Source organism: Canis aureus, chromosome 13 (assembly GCF_053574225.1).
Source record: "Canis aureus isolate CA01 chromosome 13, VMU_Caureus_v.1.0, whole genome shotgun sequence".
In the NCBI taxonomy this organism is placed as follows: domain Eukaryota; kingdom Metazoa; phylum Chordata; class Mammalia; order Carnivora; family Canidae; genus Canis; species Canis aureus.
Genome location: NC_135623.1, coordinates 16,657,795 through 16,681,023, shown reverse-complemented (window position 1 = coordinate 16,681,023; position 23,229 = coordinate 16,657,795). Strand labels below are relative to the sequence as shown.

At 34.5% G+C, this 23,229-nt stretch overlaps 1 protein-coding gene across 4 annotated transcripts in view; it reads left to right on the top strand.

Annotated features, from left to right (window-relative positions):
* Positions 1–22,515, top strand: part of C13H1orf185 (chromosome 13 C1orf185 homolog) — a 33,011-nt gene extending 10,496 nt beyond the window's left edge. For 2 of the 4 annotated variants that reach the window (XM_077844984.1, XM_077844985.1), the window contains exons 2-5: positions 1,104–1,209; positions 12,833–12,968; positions 20,212–20,248; positions 21,798–22,515. In XM_077844984.1, the coding sequence (XP_077701110.1) occupies positions 1,104–1,209; positions 12,833–12,968; positions 20,212–20,248; positions 21,798–22,192 (674 nt within the window). In that variant the 3' untranslated portion in view covers positions 22,193–22,515. Of the gene's footprint in view, positions 1–1,103; positions 1,210–12,832; positions 12,969–15,807; positions 16,122–20,211; positions 20,249–21,797 lie in introns of all 4 variants that reach the window. The other 2 variants (XR_013350351.1, XM_077844986.1) reach the window with 2 other exon arrangements.
* The last annotated feature ends 714 nt before the right edge of the window (positions 22,516–23,229 follow it).

The following is a 23,229-nucleotide window of genomic DNA, read 5'->3' as shown; positions in this document are numbered from 1 at the left end:
TCTAGCTTATTTATTGTAAGACTGCAAAATATGTGTTACTCGACTATTTATGTTATTGGTAAGGCTTCCAGTCAACAGTAGGCTACTGTTTATATATGTATATATGTAAGTAGTTAAGTTTGGAGGGAGTCAAAAGTTCTATGTGGATATATAGCTGCACAGGTTGGCACCCCTAATCCTCATGTTGTTTAAGGGTCAGCTGTACTCCTAAATTGTTTCAAGGCCCTTCATGTTCTATACAGCTTTCTTTGAAAGCTTCCTACAGCCTGCTTAATGGTTAGGTATCACATTTCAGAATCTTATGGAGTACTTGACCAATTTGACTATAACTACCTCTTGCATCCTTTATTTTTTTTAAAGATTTTAATTCTTTTCAATACATACAAGTATTAATGATGATTGGTAGTAGGGAAAAGATAATAGAAAAAAAAGAGGACTGGCTTTAATCTGCTGCCTAATCTTAGTTCAAGTGCTTCTCTTACCTAGACCTCAATTTTATTATCTGTAAAATGAAGAAGTTATACCATATAGTTCCTATAGGCTTTTCTAATTATAAACCTGTGATGTGATATGCTGTTATTTTATACTACTTCTATTTAGCTTTTGGCCATGATTATCTATTGTTCCTGGGATAAAATAGAGATAAAACAAAGATGTCTAAAATATTTTAAAGTTCCTTATATTCTTTATTACCTTCCATCTGCCTTCTTATAGTGATTGACAATACAAATTTTAAAATGAAAAGTGTCTTCTGTTGAAGGACTGTGAAGAATGATACTGGAAAAATAAGAATTTAGAGGTAGACTGGGAAAGGAGAAAGCTAGATAAGAAAAAAAGAGGTCACAGCTGTACAAAAATAAACAAAAGCTAGGTATCAAATCTAGGCAGGGTCAGATCCCTAATCTCCATGAGGCCCTGTGTAATTCTCAAATTCAGAGTCTTAAAATTTGTTAGAATTGCACAGGACCCTAGAATTCGGGTCTCCCAACTTTCTAGTCTTAACACTACGCTATGTAATATCATTTAAATTATTATGTCACTTAATTTTACCTTGAGAGTGAAGATACATGCATGAAATAATCTTTTATAATTTATTTGTATAGGTTTTTTTAACCACTTAACTTATTTTCTGGCTGCTGGTGCTGTTACTTTGGGAATTGGTTTCTTTGCTTTGGCATCAGCTTTGTGGTTTCTGATTTGCAAACGAAGGTAAGGTTTGTTAGAATGTTTAACTTTTCTTTCCTTTTTAAAATTCAAATGAAAGCCTTTTTCACTTGGTATTAAATAACTATAACAGCATTGTTTCTATAATTTGAGGTTTGGTTATAGACCCTTTGATTGAGGAGGAAAAGCTTTACATGTTTAAAATAGCCTGGAAAGATAACTCCTACTAGTATAATAGTCTACTTGAGTAGTGTAATAGCAATATTCATGCATTACAATTTTAAGGATTAATGAGATATATTTTATTCTCTGGAAGACATGAATTCAAATTATAAGGCTAGAAATTTTTAAATTTTTTTATTTTTAATTTAGAGGTTAAAAACATTACAGAGATAGACTCTCTTTCTTTAGGAGATACTCAAGAGAAGAGCTGACAAAATGCTCTGGTATAGTCTAAATATAGTCTTTTGCCAGGGACAGAAAACCCTAAATTTGGTGGTTTTGATTATTTAGTTCAGTATTGTTTTGTTTGGTGTTTAAAAATGTAAATTGTAACATGTTCTTGCACACACTCCTCCAGTATTCCCTTATCTCAGCAAATGAATACATAATATCTGTTCACTTGCACAAGTCCGAAAACTGGAAGTTATTCACTTATTCATTCTTTTTAACAAATATTTATTGGTGCCTGCCATTGTTCTAGGTACCAAGGATACAACTGTGAACAAGTCAGACAGGGTTTCTGTTCATAGACTGGCAGTGCCACTGGGAGGAGACAGATAATGAAAAATAAAGTGGTCGAAGAATGTCTCTTCAAGCGGGCAGTATTTAATCCAAGATCAGAGTTAAAAGAAGGAGCAAAACATGTGAAGACTTTGTCAAAGAGCTCTCTAAGCTGAAGGGGATAGCAAAGATCCCCACATGGGAATGTTCGTGGTATTGTTCAGTAAAAAGAAAGAAAGCTAGTGTATATAGAGTGTAGTGAGTGAGGGAAATAATGAAGAGATTGAAGATGTAGATAGGGCCAGATCACATAGGATGTTGTAGGCTAGAATGTAGACTTTGGATTTCATTATTTATGCCATTATAAAGTTTAAAGTAGGGTAATCATTATCCTAATATTATGATAATTATATTAATTATCAATTAATATTGAGTACTTACTACTACATACTAGGCACTATTCTAAGTGCTTTATATATGATCTCATTTAGACTTCATAACCACCCCATGAGGTAGCAGTAATATTATCTCCCTTTTAAGGATACTATATCATCACCCATTGGGGATTTGCATTTTTATAACACTTTAAAATTTGATATATAATTAATATGCAGTAAAGTACATAGATTTTAAATGTACGATGATGAATTTCAGCAAATATATTCCCATGTAATCACAACCCCAGTCAAGGTATACAATTTTCCATCACCCTGGAAAGTTTCCTCATGCTCCTTTCCAGGCATCACTCCCTACCTCCCACTCAGAGGCAATCTTTATTCTGATTTTTATTACGATAGATTAATTTTGCATAGTCTTGAATTTCATGTAAATGGAACCATATGGACTTTTTTATGTCTGCTTTTTTGACTTAACATAATATTTTTAGATTCATTCATGTCATTGTATTTATCTCTATTTCATTCTTTTTATTGATTTTTATTCATTGTATAAATATACCTCAGTTTATTCTTTTAAAGGACAGTTGGGTCATTTTCAGTTTTTAGTTATTAGGAGTAAGGCTGCTATGAATGTTCTTATATAAATCTTTTTGTACATGTGCTTTCACTTCTCTTGGGTAAATACCTAAGAGTAGAATTGCTGATCATATGGTTAACTTTGTAGCAAATTGCTAAACAGTTTTCCAACATGGGTACTCCCAACGTACTCCCACCAGCAATCTATGAGAGTTCTAATTCATATTTTTTAAAAGATTTTCCCCACTTCTCTGTGAAGCCTGAATTTTAGTTGAGCAAGAGTGAAAGCAGGGAATGTTAGGAGGCTGTTACATAGTCCAGGTCAGAGATGATAGTGTCTTGGACTAATATGGAAGTAAAAGAGATGAAAAGAAGAGATTGGATTTAGGGTGTGTTTTGCAGGTAAAGTTAGCAGGGCTTGTTGATGGATTGGATTCGGTAAGGAAAGATAAGTGAAATGGCAGAATTAATACTAACACCTCCATTTCTACCATGAGCAGCTGAGTAGTTGATCTTGCCATTTGCTGAGATGAGAAGATGATTAGAGAGGGGAGCATGTGGAGGAAATAGTGATAAACTAGGAGTTGCATTTTAGATGTAAGCTTGAAAGTCTGTTGAAATCCATTAGAAATGTCAAATACTCAGATGTACATGTAGGAACTTCAGGAGAGAATTCAAGCCTGAAGATTTCGGATATCAATGTATAGAGGGTATCTACGGCCATAGAACTAGGTGAGACTAATGAGGGAGTTAGAACCTAAGACTATGTCCTTCCAACATGAAAAATCTAGCAAATGAATAGGAAGAATCAATGCTGAGAAGAAAAAGCAGAAAGGTACACTGTCAAGGGTGGCAAGATTAGAAAATGTTTCCGGGGGTAATGGGAAGATGGTGGAGTAGGAGGACCCTAAGCTCACCCTGTCCCATGTTTACAACTGGATATCACTCACATCCAAGTCAATAAACCAGAGAGTTACCCGAAGACTAGCAGAACAAACTCCACAATTAAACGTAAAGAAGCTGCATGGCAAGAGGTTAGAAAGAGCAGAAACTGTGGTCAGGAGCTGCCCATAGGAGGGAGAGAGCTGCAGTCTTAAGAGAGGGTAAAACACCAGGAATCCCACACGGAGAAAACAAATCTCCATAACCTCTGGTCCTGAAAACCAAAGCAGCTGAATTCTGTGAGTTGTATAACCAGCAGGAAGTGGAGCCTAGAGTTTTGAAAGAGGGCTAGTGGGAGCCCTTAAAGAGTCCTTACCCTTAAAGAGCCCAAGGAAAGGCAACATAGAAGTGACAGTTTGCAGAACTGAGGGAGATCTGTTTATACTGATTTCAGAGAGTGTTGGAAGATTTCTCTGGAAACAAAGGAGCTGGCAGGTGCCATTTTCCTCTCCTGGCCCCCAGCATAAACGCGAAATCACCTGCAGGAGGTGTACTGTGGCTTGCCCACGAGTTCTCCTGAGGACTCAACAACTCCAAGCCTGCTGGACTTAGCCCTGGGCTCAGTGCAATTTTTGTTGACACTGTCAATGCTGTACCTACCCAGTGCTTCTACATGCTGTGCCCTCACAGCCACCACACTTTGGGAGGTCCAGCCTAGGACTAGTGGGTCAATGCAAATTTTACTAACACTTCATGTGTCCAGCCCAGACACCAAGTGCCCCTGATGGCCACCACCACCCTCATATGCTGTACCCTGGCCGCCACTTGGCTTTGGGAGATCTGGTATAGGACTAGGAGTTCAGTGCAAATTTTGCTAACACCACTGCCCCACCCCCAAGCCCTTCTTCTGTCACACCCCCTCAGAGCTGGCCTACCTGGATCTCACTAACATAGAAAGCAAACATAGCCCACAACAGGCAAAGAGTCAGTGCAGATGTCTGGACTGAAATGAAAAGTGACTCAGACACCATAGCAGGATGCAAGCAACACACATAGGAGACTCCTCTGAAGAGCCAGGTTCTAGTGAATAGGGGACACTGCACTGCAGAGCACTACAGGACCTCTTCTTTGTAAAGCCACTACTTTCAAGAACAGAACATACAGCTGACTTTCATAACACACAGAAATGGGCATAGAGAGGTAGACAAATGAGACAGAGTCCCAAATGAAAGAACAAGACAAAATCACAGCAGGATATCTAAGAGAAAAAGAAATAAGTAAGATGCCTGATACAGAATTTAAAGTAATGATCATAAAGATACTCACTGGACTTCAGAAAAGGGTGGAGGACATCAGTAAGAATCTTGACAAAAACATAAAAAAAATTACATATCAGAGATGAACTCAATAAATGAAACTAAAAATATAATGGATGTAATAAATAGTACACTACAGGAAGCAGAGGAATGTATCGGTGACCTGGAGGATAGAATAATGGAAAACAATCAAGCTGAACAGGTAAGAGACAAATACTACATAATGAGAATAGACTTCTTTCTTTTTTATTTTTATTTATCCGTGAGAGACGCAGAGAAATGCAGAGAGAGAGGCAGAGGCACTAGCAGAAGGAGAAGCAGGCTCCCCGCAAGAAGCGTGGGACTCAATCCCGGGTCTCCAGGATCATGACCTGGGCTGAAGGCAGAGCTAAACAGCTGAGCCACCTGGGATGCCCCAAGAATAGACTTATAGAACTCAGTGGGTCCTTCAAGCATAATAACATGTTAGAGGGATACCAGAAAGAGAAGAGAGAGAAAGGGAGGCAGAAAATGTCTTTTCAGAAATAATAGCTAAAAACTTCCCAAATCTGGGGAGAGACACAGAGATCCAAATACAGGAGGCACAGAGACTCCCCAAAACTTCAATCAAGAAGGTCCACACCAAAACACTAAGTAATTAAAATGACAAAAAAAATGATAAAGAATTTTAAAGATATCAAGAGAAAAGAAGACAGTTACATATACAGGAAACCTTATAAAGATATCAGCTGATTTTTCAGCAGAAATTTTGCAGGCCATAAGAGAATAGTGTGATGTATTCAAAGTGCAGAAAGGGAAAATTCTGCAGCCAAGAACACTTTACCCAGCAAGGCTATCATTCAGAATAGAAGGAGAGATAAAGAGTTTCCCAGACAAAAGTTAAAAGAATTCATGGCCACTAAACCAACTACAAGGAAGGTTAAGGATTTAACGGACTCTGCGATGGAAAACAAAAGCCATAAGTAAGAATAAGAAAAATAAGAATCACAAAATAAAAGAGTATAAAAATGATTCCAAATATCTAAATTGTAGAGAGGAGAGAAGTAAAGAATGACTTTAAAAATAAGTGACCATCAGCTTAATATGGACTACTATATGTAAAAGATGTTACATATTAACCGAATGGTAACCACAAATCAAAAAACAGTAATAGATATGCAAAAAATACAGAGTAAGGAACCCAAGTATATCACTGAAAATCCCCCAGCCAGCCATGAAGGAGAGAAAGAAAAGAATCAGAGAAAAACTATAAAAACAACCATTAAAGTAACAAAACGACAATAAATATGTATCTACCTATCAATAGCTACTTTGAATGTAAATGGACTAAACACTCTAGTCAAAAAACATAGGGTGCAAGAGTGGATAAAAAACACAAGACCCAACTATAGGCTTCTTACACAAGACTCATTACAGACTTAAAGACACCTGCAGATTGAAAGTAAGGAGATGGAGAAATATTAATCGTACAAATGGTTGTCAAAAGAAAGCCAGAATAGCAATACTTTTATTGGACAAAATAGATATTAAAATAAAGTCTCTAAAAAGAAACAAAGGACACTATATAATAATAAACAGAACAACCCAACAAGATATAATGATTGCAAATATTATTTACACATCCAATAGTGGAGCACCCAAATACATAAAACAGTTAATAACAAGCATAAAGGAAATATTCAATAGTAATACAATAATAGTAGGGGACTTTAACACTCCCCTTACATCAATGGACAGATATTCCAATCAGAAAATCAGCAAGGAAACAATGACTTTGAATAACACACTGGACCAGATGGATTTAATGGATATATTCAAAATGTTCCATCCTAAAGCAGCAGAATACACATTCTTTTCAAGTACACATGGAACACTCTCCAGAAGAGATCACATATTAAGGCACAAAATAAACCTCAAGAAATTAAAAAAAGATCAAAGTCCTACCATGCATATTTTCTCACCACAATGTTATGAAATTAGAAATCAACCACAAGAAAAAATCTGGAAAGACCACAAATACATGGAGGCTAAATAACATGCTACTAAACAATGGGTGGGTCAACCGTGAAATAAATGAAATTAAAAAGTACATGGAAACAAACAAAAATGAAAATACAATAGTCCAAAATCTTTGGGATCCAGCAAAAGAATTATTTTTAAATTTATTTTTATTTTTTAGAGCTAGAGAGAGAAAATGAGAGCAGGGGAAGAGGGAGAGGGAAAATTTTTTTTTGTATATTTTTATATTGGAGTTCAATTTGCCAACATATAGCATAACACCCAGAGCTCATCCTATCAAGTGCCCCTCTCAGTGCCTGCCACCCAGTCACCCCATCCCCTTGCCCACCTCCCTTTCCACCACCCCTTGTTCGTTTCCCAGAGTTAGGAGTCTCTTATGTTCTGTCACCCTCACTGATATTTCCCACTCATTTTCTCTCCTTTTCCCTTTATTCCCTTTCACTATTTTTTATATTCCCCAAATGAATGAGACCATATAACGTTTGTCCTTCTCTGATTGACTTCACTCAGCGTAATACCCACCAGTTCTATCCACATTGAAGCAAATGGTGGGTATTCATCGTTTCTAATGGTTGAGTAATATTCCATTGTGTATATAGACCATATCTTCTTTACCCATTCATCTTTTGATGGACACTGAGGTTCCTTCCACAGTTTGGCTATTGTGGACATTGCTGCTATAAACATTGAGGTGCAGGTGTCCTGCCTATTCACTGCATCTGTATCTTTGGGGTAAATCCCCAGTAGTGCAATTGCTGGGTCATAGGGCAGTTCTATTTTTAAGAGACAGAAAATCTTAAGTAGGCTCCACACCTAGCACAGAGTCTGATGTGGACTCAATCTTATGACCCTGAGATCATGACCTGAGCCAAAGCCCAAAGTTGGATACCTAACAGACTGGGCCACCCAGGCAACCTCCCCACCCCCCACCAACAAAAGCAATTCTAAGAGGGAAATTTATAGCAGTATAGGCCTACCTCATGAGTAGAAAAATCTTAAATCAAACCCTAGACCGAAAGAAGCTAGAGAAAGAACAACAAACAAAACCTAAAAGGTTTTACAGAATAAAGGAAATAATAAAGATTAGACCAGAAACAAATTATATAGAAACTTAAAAAAAATAGAACAGCAGATCAATGAAGCCAATGAAGCCAATGAAGCCAGGAGCTGATTCTTTGAAAAGATCAACAAATTTGATAAACCTCTAGCCAGACTCATCTGAGAGAGAGAGAGAGCGTGAAAGGACTCCAATGAACAAAATCACCAATGAAAGGAGAAATAACAACTAACATCCTAGAAATACAAATAATTTTAAGAGAATATTATGAAAAACTGTATGCCAAAAATTAGACAACCTAAAAGAAATGGATAAATTCAGAGAAATATAATCTATGAAAACAGAAATAGGAAGAAACAGAAAATTTGAACAGACCTATTACCAGCAAGACGATTGAATCAGTCATCAAAAAACTCCCAAAAAACAGCAGTCCAGGGCCAGATCGTTCACAGGTGAATGCTACCAAACGAAGAAGAGTTAATACCTATTCTACTAAAGCCATTCTAAAACATAGAAGAAGAAAAACTTCTAAATTTATTCTGTGAGGCCAGAATTATCCTGATATCAAAACCACATCAGAGATGAACATTGATGCAAAAATCTCAAAAAAATACTAGCAAACAGAATCCAACAATACATTAAAAAAATCATTCACCACAACCAAGTGGGATTTATTCCTGGGATGCAAGTGTGGTTCAATATTCACAAAATAATCAATGTGATACATCCCATCAATAAAAGAAAGAATAAACAGAAAAATCTCAACAAAATACTAGCAAACAGAATCCAACAATACATTAAAAAAATCACTCACCACAACCAAGTGGGATTTATTCCTGGGATGCAAGTGTGGTTCAATATTCACAAAATAATCAATGTGATACATCCCATCAATAAAAGAAAGAATAAACAATAAAAGAAAGAATAAAAAGAAAGAATAAACATCAATAAAAGAAAGAATAAACAGTTGACACAGTACAACATTCATTCATGATAAAAACCCTAAAAAAATAGGTTTAGAGGGCACATACCTCAGTCTAATATAATAAAGGCTATACATGAACAGCCCACAGCTATTATGATCCTCAGTGGAAACACAGAGCTTTCCCCTAAGGTCAGAAACAATACAAGAATGTCCACTCTTACTACTTTTATTCAACATAGTACCAGAAGTCCTAGCCAAAGCAATCAGACAACAAAAATAAATAAAAGACATCTAAATTGGAAAGAAGTAAAACTCACTCTTATTTGCAGTTGATATGATACTATATATAGAAAATCCTAAAGACTCCACCAAAAAACTACCAGAACTGATAAATGAATTTAATAAAATCACAGGATACAAAATCAATATGCAGAAATCTGTTGAATTTTTATACACTAATAATGAAACAGCAGAAAGAGAAATTAATAAAAGAGTCCCATTTACAATCTCACCAAAAATAATAAGATACCTAGGAATAAACAAAGAGGTGAAAGACTTCTACTCTGGAAACTATAAAATATTGATGAAAGAAATTAAAGATACAAATGAAAAACATTCCATGTTCATTGCTTAGAAGAACAATTACTGTTGAAATGTCCATACAACCCAAAGTAATCAGAGTTAATGCAATTCCTATCAAAACACCAACAATATCTTTCACAGAACTAGAACAAAAAATCATAAAATTTATATGGGACCACAAAAGACCCTGAGTAACCAAAGCAATTTTGAAAAAGAGAAAGCTGGAGGTATCACAATTCCAGATTTCAAGTTATATCACAAAGCTATAGTAATCAAAACAGTATGGTACTGGCACAGAAATAGACACATAGATTAATGCAACAGAATAGAAAACACAGAAACCCATAATTTGGTTGTCAGTTAATCTTCGACAAACCAGGAAAAAAATATCCAATGAGAAAAAGAAAGTCTCTTCAACAAATGGTATTGGGAAAACTGGACAGCCACGTGCTAAAAAATGAAACTGCACCACTTGAAGAGAGCAAAGGCAGTAATTTCTGACATTGGATCTAGCAACATTTTTCTAGGTATGTGTCTCCTGTAGCAAGCGAAATAAAAGAAAAAAATAAGCTATTGGGACTACATCAGAATAAAAAGCGTCTGCACAACAAAGGAAATAGTCCAATTAAAAAATGGGCAGAAGACATGGATATTTCCCCAAAGAAGACATCCAGATGGCCAACAGACACATGAAAGGATGCTCAACACCACTGATCATGAGGAAAATGCAAATCAAAACCACAATGAGAGATCACCTCACACCTGTCATAATGGCTAAAATCAAAAGCACAAGAAGCAACAAGTGTTGTTGAGATGTGGAGAGAAGGGATCCCTCTTCCACTGTTGGTGGGAATGCAATGTAGAGCAGCCAGTGTGAAGACAGTATGGTGGTTCCTCAAGAAATTAAAAATAGGGTCACCTGGGTGGCTCAGTAGTTGAGCATCTGCCTTTGACTCAGGGCATGATTCCAGGGTCTGGGATCGAGTTTTGCATCAGGCTCCTTGCAGGTAGTCTGCTTCTCCTTCTGCCTATATCTCTGCCTCTCTCTCTGCATCTCTCATGAATAAATAAAATATTTAATTTAAAGAAAGAATTTAAAAATAGAGCTATCCTATGATCTAGTAATCGCACTACTGGGTATTTACTCAAAAATAATCCAAAAACATGAATTTAGAGGGATACATGCACCCCATGTTCATTGCATTATGTACAGTAGCCAAACTATGGAAGCAGCCCAAGTTTTGATTGACATATGGATAAAGAGGATGTGGTATAATAGACAATGGAATATTATTCAGCCATAAAAAATAAAATCTTGCCATTTGCAGTGACATAGATGGAGCTAGAGAGTATAATGTTAAGCAAGATAAGTCAGAGAAAGACAAATACCATATGATTTCACTCATATGTGGAATTTAAGTAAAAAACAATGAGCAAAGCAAAAAAAAAAAAAAAGAGAGAGAGAGAGAGAGAGAGAAACCAAGAAGCAGATATAGTGAACAAACTGATGATTATCAGCAGGGAGGTGAGGGGGAGATGGGTGAAAAGGTGATGGGGATTTTTTTAAAGATTTATTTATTCTTGAGAGACATGGAGAGAGAGGCAGAGACACAGGCAGAGGGAGAAGCAGACTCCCCAGAGGGAGCCCAATGCAGAACTCATGCCCTGAGCCAAAGACAGATGCTCAACCACTAAGCCACTCAGGCATCCCAGTGATGGGGATTAAGGAGTGCACTTGTCATGATAAGTACTGGGTGATGTATGGAATTGTTGAATCACTATATTTGCACCTGAAACTAAGATAACACTGTGTGTTTACTGGAATTTAAAGTTAAAAAAAAAAAGAAAGAAAAAAATAGAAAATGTTTCAAGAAGGAGGAGAAGATGATGTTGATAGTGCTTAAATTGAGAAAGATGAGGATAGATAATTTTTGAATTTGGCAAATGGAAGTTATTGCTGATCTCTGACAGTTTTGGTGGAATGATGGGCTCAAAAGTTCACATTTGAATAAAAGGATGTAAGATAATTGAATCAAGTATAGACCTCTCTTTAAAGAAGATGGGTTGTTTTGTTTTTTTGGTGAAGGCGACTTGATAAATGGAGAAGTAGCTGGAGGAGAAGGGTTGTTTTTCTCTAAAGATTGAAGATATGCTAGATACCTTCCTCTCTCTTTCACACTTCCCCCAAATTTGAACCATCACAAAGTTCTTTTTATTTTACCTCATAAATCACTCAAATCTGTCCTTTTCTTTCAGTTACCAGTGCCCCCATCTCATTTATCATTATTCCTCATATAGATTACTGCAGTATAACTGACCCTCTACCTTCACTATTGTCCTCATTATATCTCTTCACATTTCTAATCAAGTCACCCAACCATTTCATCCCATCCTCATTATATTATAAAGGACTTCCCATTGCTTTTAGGATAAAGACAAATGATACGACTTTTAAGGCCTTACATGGTCTGCCCATTTCATCTCCCACTTTCTCTTGCTTTCACTGCTTCTGCTTCACTATCCTAATCTGGCCCCTAGGTCTTTATACTGATATTTTTTCTGACTGGAATATTCTTTCTTCTGCACCTCCCTTCCTTCACAACACTCTACCTAATAGCTTATTATTACTTCAGATGCTCAATTCAAGCATCTTTTTCCTCAGAAAAGCCTTCCCTAACCTCTCTAACCAGATTTATTCTCTTTGCTACATATTCCCACAGTACACCAGGCACCCTTCCTTGACAACGTTTTCCAAAATCATAATTTTTCATTTTCTTGTCAGTGTTTTATTAATATCTGTCTTCCTTAATAGTGTTTAACCTCCACGAGAGCGTCTGCCTTTGGCTTACATTGTGATCCTGGGGTCCTAGGATCAAGTCCCACATCAGGCTTCCTGCATGGAGCCTACTTCTCCCTCTGCCTATGTCTCTGCCTCTGTGTGTGTGTGTGTGTGTGTCTCATGAATAAATAAATAAAATATTTTTTAAAAATTTGTATTCTATGAATAAAATAGGTGTAATGAATCAGTAACATATGAAAAGAGAATATATATTTTGGTTTGTGTTATAAAAATAAGAATATAGTAATATTTTTTATTTTGAACCTTTGTGTATAACTATTGGAAATAATAGTTTAAGTGGTTTATAATGGAACTCATGTTTAATAATATTCTCTACCATATATTTTTCAGAGAAATATTTCAAAATTCCAAATTTAAAGTAACTGATGAGAGATGCAGGCAAAGATCATCAAAGGCAAATATTAAAGCTCATTCTCAATGTGTCTTTATTTCTCGAAATTTTCACACTGGAGGATTCCAATTACAGGTAGTGTATAATATTTTATAGAAATCTTTTCAAATAATTTATATGATACTATGTCATTAACATTGTTGTCTTTAAATTTGAAGGACAGAGTATCCACTGTTATTTTTAAATTTGAGAGATAGTAACATGGAGCTAAATTTAAATTACCTAAGCTAGTTAGTTTTTATATTATAGGAAACTGAAAAGCTAATTGAAAATGTCTGCTTTTATAATTGCTTCTGTATATCTCTAGCCTGAGAACCTATACTCCTTTTATTGAGATTGCTATAGGAATTAAGATAAATGGTGTAAGAAAAGCAAAGCAAAATTACCAGGCCTATTTTAGGAAAGTGATTTGGAAGTAAGAGGATACTCAGATAACCAAATAATTTAACAAAACCAACTAATTGAAATTAAGTACAATTTAACAAGGATTTATTAAGACTTCGTTGCATTCTAAACTCTGGGAACCCCCTATTAAGGATGATAAGATATGCTAGAATAATAAAAGTGGGAAAGCCAGACACATAGTTAACTTCCTGTTATGTGGTGTCAAAACAGTGTTACATGGACAAAGTAAAATAAGGGAGATACCAACAGAAATTTAAAACTGTGATATAACTAAACAAAACTAATATTAGTGGTTTATGGTATCATTATTATTATGATAGCATTAGTAAATAGCAACAAATTGATAGGATATCAAAGTTTCATAGTACATATTGAATATTGAACTCAAGTTGAACTCAGCGTTCACTTGCTTAACAAATATTTTTCAAGTGTCTTAAATATGACTAGTTTTGGCACTAAGGCTACATAAACAAAAAAGATATGAGTTCAGACCTAGATGAGCCCAAAGTTAGTAGAGAAGAAAAACATAAACTAAAAATTACAACATAATGTGGTAAGAGCCACAAAATTGAAGAAATACAGACAAGGAAGCATAAATTCAGGAAAGCTTCACAGAGAAATTTTTAGCTGGATTTTGAGAAACCAATAGAAGTTTGCCAGGAGGAAAGAGAGTGAAGGACATCCATTCTGTGTTCAAAGGCTTGCAGCTATGAAAGTAACATGTTCAGTAAAAATGTTACAATGTTTGGGGCCTAGAGTTCACAGAGGGAAGTGGTGGGGGATGATCCTGGAGATAAGGTTATGAGAAAACTCATTTATAGCCTGGGGTTTGGGATTTTACTCCATAGGCTTTACAGATCCACTGGAGGCATTATGGGATTATGGTCAAGAGCATAGACTGTAAAGCCAGTTAATGCAGGTTAGAATTCTGGCTCTACCACTACTAGCTGTGTAATCTTAGGCAAATCACTTAACTTCAGTGTGTCTGTTTCCTCATCTGTAAATGAGGATGATTTCATCTCTAAAGAATCGTTATGGGAAGTAAATTAATTAGTATGTAAAAAAAACACTCAGAATTATGCTCACATAGTGAGCACATTACAAATTTACCATTATGACTACTGAAGGGTTTTAAGCAGGTGGATTTAATGATCAAATCAATTCTAAAGATTAATAGCTCTGACTTTGAAATAAAAGATTGTTTGAAATTGAGATTTCATTCAGAGAAAAATGTTTCTATGCATGCATTTAATATTAATTGAATTTACTGAGTATCCATCACATGCTAGGCATTTTGCTAGGTACTTCAGTATAATGATGTCTTCATACCTAATGATAGATACAGACAAACAGACAATTACAAAAATGTCATGAGTGCTATGATGGAAGAAGTGCACATATAGTAGTACTGTTTATTTATTTTTCATTCAACAAATACCTAATAAAGGCATATATGCTAGGTACTGTTCTAGGCAAATGGAAATTTGGTAGTGAACAGGAAAGATAAGAGTCCCTGTTCCCATGAAATTTATAGTCTAATGGGAGAGATAAATAATATACAATTAAAATATTATTCAGGACTCTTGTTAGTCACTGATAGGAACCTAATTCAGAAAAAAAGAACAAAACGTAGTATGAAAATATGGTAGGAAAAGAATAAGGTAGTGCTGACTTCATCCACAATCAATTTAAGTACCAAAGGATTCTTTTTCATATCGTCCCTCTTTTTCTCATCTCAGTTTCTGCCTGTGTATCAGCCTCTTCGTCACCTCCTAGAAGTAGTCAGGATAATGAAAATTGTAACAAAAGATATGGCTTAATATATAGAATTAAAGCTTAATTTCCAAAAAAGCATTTATTGTGAAATACAGTATACAAACAAAAGAATACCCACAAACAACTTAAAGACTAATAAATGTAATTATTTATACCCACCACCCAAAATAAGAAATAGAATATTACCATTACCTTTGAGGTGTCCTGAGTCTTCATTTATCTCTTAGAGTCAATATCCCCACCCTTCGACCCATTATCCTATAATTGCAGTTAATCATTTCTTTGCTTTTCTTTATGGCTTTACCACAAATACTGTAGATCCTTGAACAATGTATTATTAAGTTTTACATATTTTTAGACTACATGTCTAGTATACTCTTACTTTTTTGTACTGTTCCTGAGATTCATGTAGGTTATGTACTGTTTCTGAGATTCATGTAAACATATATATACTCATAGTTTATTATAGACTTTTTTTACAGTATTCTATTTTATGAGCAAATCAATTTTTACATTTCGCAAATAAGCCTAAAATTAAAAGACCTCAAATAGCCAAAGGAAAGAACAAAACTGGAGGTATCACAATCCCAGATATCAAGATATGCTACAAAGCTGTAGTAATCAAAATAATATGGTACTGGCACAAAACCAGACACATAGATCAATGGAACAGAATAGAAAACCCAGAAATGGACACACAACTAATATGGTCAACTAATCTTTGACAAAGCAGGAAAGAATATCCAATGCGAAAAAAAGACAGTCTCTTCATCAAATGGTGTTGGGAAAATTGGACAGCAAAAGAATGAAACCGGACCACTTTCTTATACCACACATACAAATACATTCCAAATGGATGAAAGATGTAAATGTGAGACAGAAAACCATCAAAATCCTAGAGGAGAACACAGGCAGCGACCTCTCTGACATCGGCTCTAGCAACTTCTTACTTAGACATGGAGGCAAGGGAAACAAAAGCAAAAATGAACTATTGGGACTTCATCAAGATTAAAAGCTTCAGTGTCATGTCTAAAACCTTTCTCTAAGGTGGTAAAGATTTATGCCTATATTTTCTTCTAAAAGTTTTAATAGTTATATTTAAGTGTTTGATCTATTTTGAGTTAGTTTTTGTATATGGTGTGAGGTATGGGCCCAACTTCATTCATTTGCACGTACATATCTGGTTGTCCCAACACCATTTGTTGAAAAGACTATTCTTTCCCCAATGATTGTCTTGGAACACTTGTCGAAAATCAATTGACTATAAATGTGAACGTTTATTTTTGAAATATCAGTTCTATTTCATTGATCTATATATCTGTCCTTATATCAGTACTACATCTTAATCATTGCAGCTTTGAAGTAAGTTTTAATTTCAGGAAGTTCTCCAACTTTGTCCTTTCTCAATATTATTTTGCTGTAAGTTTTATATTTTATATTTCTTTGATCGACTTTTAGTTAATTTTTAAAATAAAGTGTGAGGTTTAAGTCAAAATTCATTTTTTTGGCTACTGATGTCTAATTGTTCCAGCACTATTTATTGGAAAGGCTATCCTTTTTACACTGAATTGATTTTGCAGCTTTTGTCAAAAATCTGTTAGGCAAATATGTGTAGGTCTATTTCTGGATTCTCTGTCTGTACTGTTGACCTCTGTCTATTTCTACCAGTACCATACTCAATCTACATGGTAACTCATAAAATTGAGCAGGATGGTTCCTCTAATTTCATTCTTCTTTTTCAATATTTGGGTTTTCTTTCTTTCTTTCTTTTTTTTTTTTTTGGTTTTCTTGTTTGTTTTTTGTTTGTTTTTTGTTGTTTTTTTTTTGCCTATTCATATACATTTTAAGATAAATTAATCTCTAGCTACAAAAAATCTTGTTGAGATTGTGATGGAAATTATATTTAGTTTATAGATCAGTTTGGAGCAAATTGCAATCTTTATTAAAATTGATATTTATGTTGACCTGTGTTCTGTGACCTTTATAAATAAATTTACTTATTACTTTTAGCAGCTTTTTTTTTTTTGTGGACTCCATAGGATTTTCTTCAACACAATCATATCATCTATGAAAAACATCAATTTTACTTATTGTCCAAACTTTATGCTTTTATTTTATTTTCTCATCTTGTTATACTGGATAAGACCTCCAATATAATGATGAATTAGAAGTGTTGAGAACAGTTAGCCTTTTTGAATCCCTGATGTCAGAGAGAAAACATTCAACTCTTCATCAGTGAGTAGAAGGTTAGCTATGGAATTTTTGTAGATGCATATTATCAGGTCAAGGAAATTCCCTTCTATTCTTAGTCTAATGAGAGATTTTTTTGTTTTGTTTTTTAAGTCATGAAGTTTGCTGAATTTTGCCAAATGGTTTTTCCACATCTTTTGACATTGTTTACATGGATTTTCTCTTTTGTTAATGTGAATTACAATGTATTTCAAATGTTAAACCAAGCTTGTATTCCTGGAATAAACCCCATTGGATTTGATTTACTGATATATTTTAAATCACTATTACATCTATGATCATGAGGGACATTATTCTACAATTTTATCTTGTAATAGCTTTGTTAGATTTTTAAAAAGATTTTATTTATTTGTTTGAGAGAGAGAGAGAAAGAAAGAAAGAACATGAAAGAAAGAACAGGGGGAGTGGCAGAGGGAGAAGCAGACTCCCCACTGAGCAGGGAGACTGATGCTGGGCTCAATCCCAGGACCCGGGGATCATGACTTGAGCTGAAGGCAGATGCTTAACTGACTGAGCCCCTCTTTGTTAGATTTTAAAATCACAGTTATTCTGGTCACAAAACAACTGTGAAATGTCTTCTGTTTTTAATAGTATCCACTTATTATCCTTCTGATGTCTGTAGAATCTTTAATAATGGCACTCGTTTTATTCCTCATTATATCTCTCTTTTCCTAAATCAGTCTTGCTAGGAATATGCAATTTTATTATTCTTAGAGTTTTCCTCTTTTATAATATAAACATTTAATGTTTAAATTTTCCTCTAAGTACTGCTTTTGCTGCATCCCACCAATTTTTATCTTTTGTTTTCATCATTATTCAGTTCAAAATATTTTAAAATTTCCTTTTGTTGTTTTTCTGATATTGACATTTTTGAAGAATACAGTCAGTTATTTTATAAATCATAGACTCATTTTGACTTTCCTTGTGATCAGATTCATTTTATCACTTCTGAAGACATACAATGTTCATCTGCTTCCTCTAATGATTTTAGTTGATCACACAATCAGGATGTTATCTGTTCTTCACCCATTGTATTATTCCTATTTTTACCCTAACAATTAAATAATCTGTGTGATGACACTTTGTAACCATGTAAATATCTTTTCTTCATCAAACTCTACTTACCAGCTTAATAGCTGGTAAATAAATAAAACCATTCTACTACTTCCATCTATATTTGTCATTTGGCTTTCTACTATAAGAAAAAAGCTCTCTTTATTTTATTTTTTAATTTGTGTAGACTTATGGGTTTGTATGCTATTCAGCAGATGATAATCCATTGTTATACTTATTTTGATGTTCAAATTTTTCCAAATTTAACCAATGGGAACTCCTTTCAAGGTTGTTTCTCTTTTTTATATGTCTCTGTCATTTTTCGAGCTCTTACTTCTGAAACTATAGCATTATTTTTAATAGTTGGAAGAATATTTATTGTATTAGTATCTATGAATCAATACATTTAAGTATTTCTTTGCATTAAGAATTTTAAAATGAAGATTTTAAAAAAGCTTAGCAATGTTGTAAAAGACTTTCTGGCAACTGAATATTTACACAAATCCAAAATTATTAACTTGGAATAATACATTTCTAGAAGTAGATTTGTTATATTTCCCTCAAGAAAAATTCTTCCTAATAATGGGCAGCAATATGTAAGAATGTTCATTTTGCTATTCCCTTAAGTTTGGGTGGAATTTCAATCATCTAGGGCCTTATTCTGTGGTCCTCAGACCAGTGAGATTGTCATTACCTGGTCACATCTATTAGAGATGCACAATCTCAGACCCCACTTGAGACCTGCATTTGAACAAACTCCCCAGGTAAGACATAGGCACATTAAAGTCTGAGGGGCAGCATTCTAATATAATTTATATAGGAGTCACAAATTGAATTGATCCAGGTAAGGTAAGTCAGGAGCCTATACTGGCATTTATATTTATAAAAGATTAAAGTGACAAATAAGAAAGTTGATTCTGAAAAAAAGTGTTTATATGTTATTCTATATACATATGTGTGTGTGTGTGTATACACGTGACATATATACACACACATGCCCTCACACACACACCCTATATATATGTATATCCGAAACAAACCATTTTGGGGGACAAGACAAATCAGATCAGCATGGAGTATTAACTCTGTTCCCCCAAAACACAAGAAGATAATGTCATTATCTCTCCCCCCACACACACTCCATCCCAAACACCCTATGCAGTAGCCCACTGTTTATCTAGTGGTCTACGGAAAGACTGAATCAGAACTGCTTGTATGTTACAATGCATACCCCAAAACCCCTGCCAGATAATCTGTTAAATAGTAGAGTCTGATATTATGTCCAAGTATCAGCATTTTAATAAGCACACCAGGTGATTCTGATGCCCTGGAGTTTGAGAACTACTACACCATGACAGTTCCTAGAACACATCTGGAATGTATTGTTTGAGCAACTGTTTTATTTGCTTCAAAAGAATAGTTGCATTTTAGTAAAAGTCTTCAGCCTGAATTCACTTTTTTGTTGTTGGTGGTTAATGGAATGAGTAAGTCTAGGAATTCTAATTACTTTTTTAGCCCTTTCTAGTTCTAACAAATGACTCTGAGTTAGTTGGGAGGGAGAGAAATAATCCTGATGAACTCTATTTCACCCTTCCATTCCCTATCCTGAGACTGCCTTCTTGAACCAATTCACATTCTTTCCAGATGATACCTAAACACTTTTTTTTTTCTGTAAATATATTTTGGTGAAATAAACTCATATCATGGAAAAAAAACATTCCATCAAAAATGTATTATGATGTTAAAATAAATTATTCTTATATAAATATGTTAAATATATTAAAGAAATTACCTAGAAACCAGTTTTTAAATACAAATAACTTTTTTTATGTAGGAGGAACAAAGAAAAAAGGAAACAGCACGTATAAAAGGTAATTTTTCTCAACAATTTATTAGAAGAAATCATAATCAACTTAGAGCAATTTGTATCTTAAAGAATGAAGAGGCCTACCTAAATGTTATCTAAATATTCTTTTAATATCATGGAAATTGAAGGGAAGCATTAATGTGTTAGTATGTGGGTGGGCATTTATTTCTTAAAAAACAAAAACTTGGGGCACCTGGGTAGCTCAGTGGTTGAGCATCTGCCTTTGGTGTAGGTCGTGATCCTGGGATTGAGTCCCGCATTGGGCTCCCCACTGGGGGGAGCCTGCCTCTCCCTCTGCCTATGTCTCTGCTTCACTCTCTGTATTTCTCATGAATAAATAAATAAAATCTTAAAAACAACAACAACAAAAAGTTGCAATGTCACATCTTAAATTAAAATGTGAAACAAATTTTTGTTCCTTATTTATACACAAAAGTATCATAGTCAGGGGCACCTAGGTGGTTCAGTTGGTTAAGTGTCCAATTCTTAATTTCAGCTCAGGTCATATCTCAGGGTTGTGAGACTGAGCCTGGCATAGGGCTCCACACTGGGCATGTAGCCTCTTTAAGATTCTCTCTCTCTCTCTCTCTTTCCTTCCACCTCTCCCCTCCTTCTCTCTCTCTCCTCCTCTTAAAAAGAAAAAAAAAGTATCATCGTCAATGCCATATAATAATCCTGGAGGGTCAAAAGACATAAGGATTTTATAATCCTCCAGATGTTGCATATTATGTCTTAGTACCTCAAAACATTACCCTCCTACATAATATTTCTGTTATACATTAATATCAAAGGCCAATATATATAACATATTATAAAAGATACTTAGGATACTATATAGTGTGATATTTTCTAAAACTTAACATTTTTAAATACCAACTGTGCAGCATAATTAATGTAATAGGAGAAGCATGAGTCTTAGAGTACTAGAAGTCTAGATGAAGTCTATTGTGTATCTGATTTGTGATGAGTCATCAGTCTCTAAATCTCGATCTTCTCCTTTGTGAATAATAACTACCTTGAAAAGTTATTGAGAAGGTAAATGAGATATGGCAATATATCAAACTGCTTTGCATATTTTAAGGCACTCTAACAATGTTAGTTGTTACTTTAAGTGGTGTAAAGCCAACCCATAGGTCCTTCCTACTATTGACCAAACAATCTGTAATCTGCCTTCTTACAGAGGCATGTGTTTTTAAATTTATTTTTAAAAATAAGGCAATACTTATCTATAAATATTTAAGAAACTATGTTTTCTGATATTAAGGGACATTCCAGAACTGAGCTTTCTAGCCTGCTTAGAATCTTCTCCTATTAAAACAGGTTGATTTTAGACTAGCCTTTTCTACTCTTGATTATTATGAAATTATTAATCCCCAATTGCATATTTAACATTGTACAGATGATGATAGCAACTCAGAATTTTCACTATTGCATCCTCCTAACCATTTTAACCCTAAAACGAGTCTGAATTTTAAAAAGAAACATTGTCCTTATAAGTAAGATTTGGCTCATGAATATGTAATATTAATAGCAAATCTATTTTTCTTTTACAGCGATTAAAGATCACACTAAAGATGAATTCTGCTTTGCAACAAAAAAGGTCATTTGTGACCCCTCAGAGACTAGCTCGGCAACACATCCCAGCAGTGTTACCTTAAGTTTATCAACACTACCATCTGATTCTTATTACAGCCAAAGTATAGAAGCAGCTGATGACTGGTTTTCTGATGATACTCTAGCAAAAAAGAGCTCTACAATGCCTTTTCTCAGGGAACCTCTAATGGAAAAAGTATTTTCATACCTGTCAACAATTTCATTAGAAGACTGTACTGAAAATGAACTGAATATGACACTTTATGATGATCAGAAAGATGACAGCATTAAGGAAATATTTTCACGAAGACATACAGAGGTTGAAATACAAAACCTTCAACACAATATTGAATGACTTTTTTCTTTTGAAACTTTGTTACACTGAAATCATGGAAAGTTAAAACTAAATTACCAGCTTCTGAGTTTCTTAACATGCTCATACTATTACTTTTCTTGTCCTTTACCGTTGAGTGGTCCTACTTCCCTCACCAATTCTTATTTCTAGAAACAAAATTATAGGAAGAATAGAGTGACATCATGAACATTAAGCTTAACTCCTTGTATCTCATCAAAGGACATAATATATAACATGAATGTACTTCAACATACAAGAGAAATACTTTAAGAAATCTTCAGCACAAATAGATTTTGGAATAAAACATTCATAGCATTTCCTTATACTTTTAACATTTTCAATTTTATTTCAATCTGGGTGGGCCGAGCAGAACACTTCCATCAGCATTTCTGATTTTTAAGTACATAAATCTCCTACCATTCAAATTTATTTTGTCATGATTTTGGTGAACAATATAATTTTGCTCTTTAAGGGGAGCCTGGAACACTGAAAAATCCAGAAAATAATTTTCTTTGCCCTTTCCTATATGTGCTTCTTAGAATGGTTTCCCAATCCTTATTCCACTATGATGGACATGTGGGCAGCTATGTTCTTAAGCAGTTGATTCAAGCTAGATGAATCAGAGTTCCTCCCTAATCTGAGAGATCCCCCCTTCTTTTTTTTACATATTTTTATCATTTTATTAGGAATAATTCCAAATGAGTTACGAAGGAAATTTACTGAGTTTGATGAGTTTTCTAAAAACTCTTAATGAAGATAATCTGAGAGCCCCTTGGTTGGATGTCTATGTTTGGCCCTAAAGGATTTCTGATACACACCATGAAATTAGTCTTTTTCCCCCCTTTCTCCTAAATACTCCCCATGTAATTAGTCTCTTTTGGGGGAAAATGATTAATTATAATAACTTTTTTTTTAATTATAATGACTTTTGTGCTTAAGTCACTCATACCAACACCTGGACATATCTTCCCAATAGATAAATCATACCTATTACAATAAATGAAAAGAAACTTGTCTCGATTAAGAAAGAAGTATTG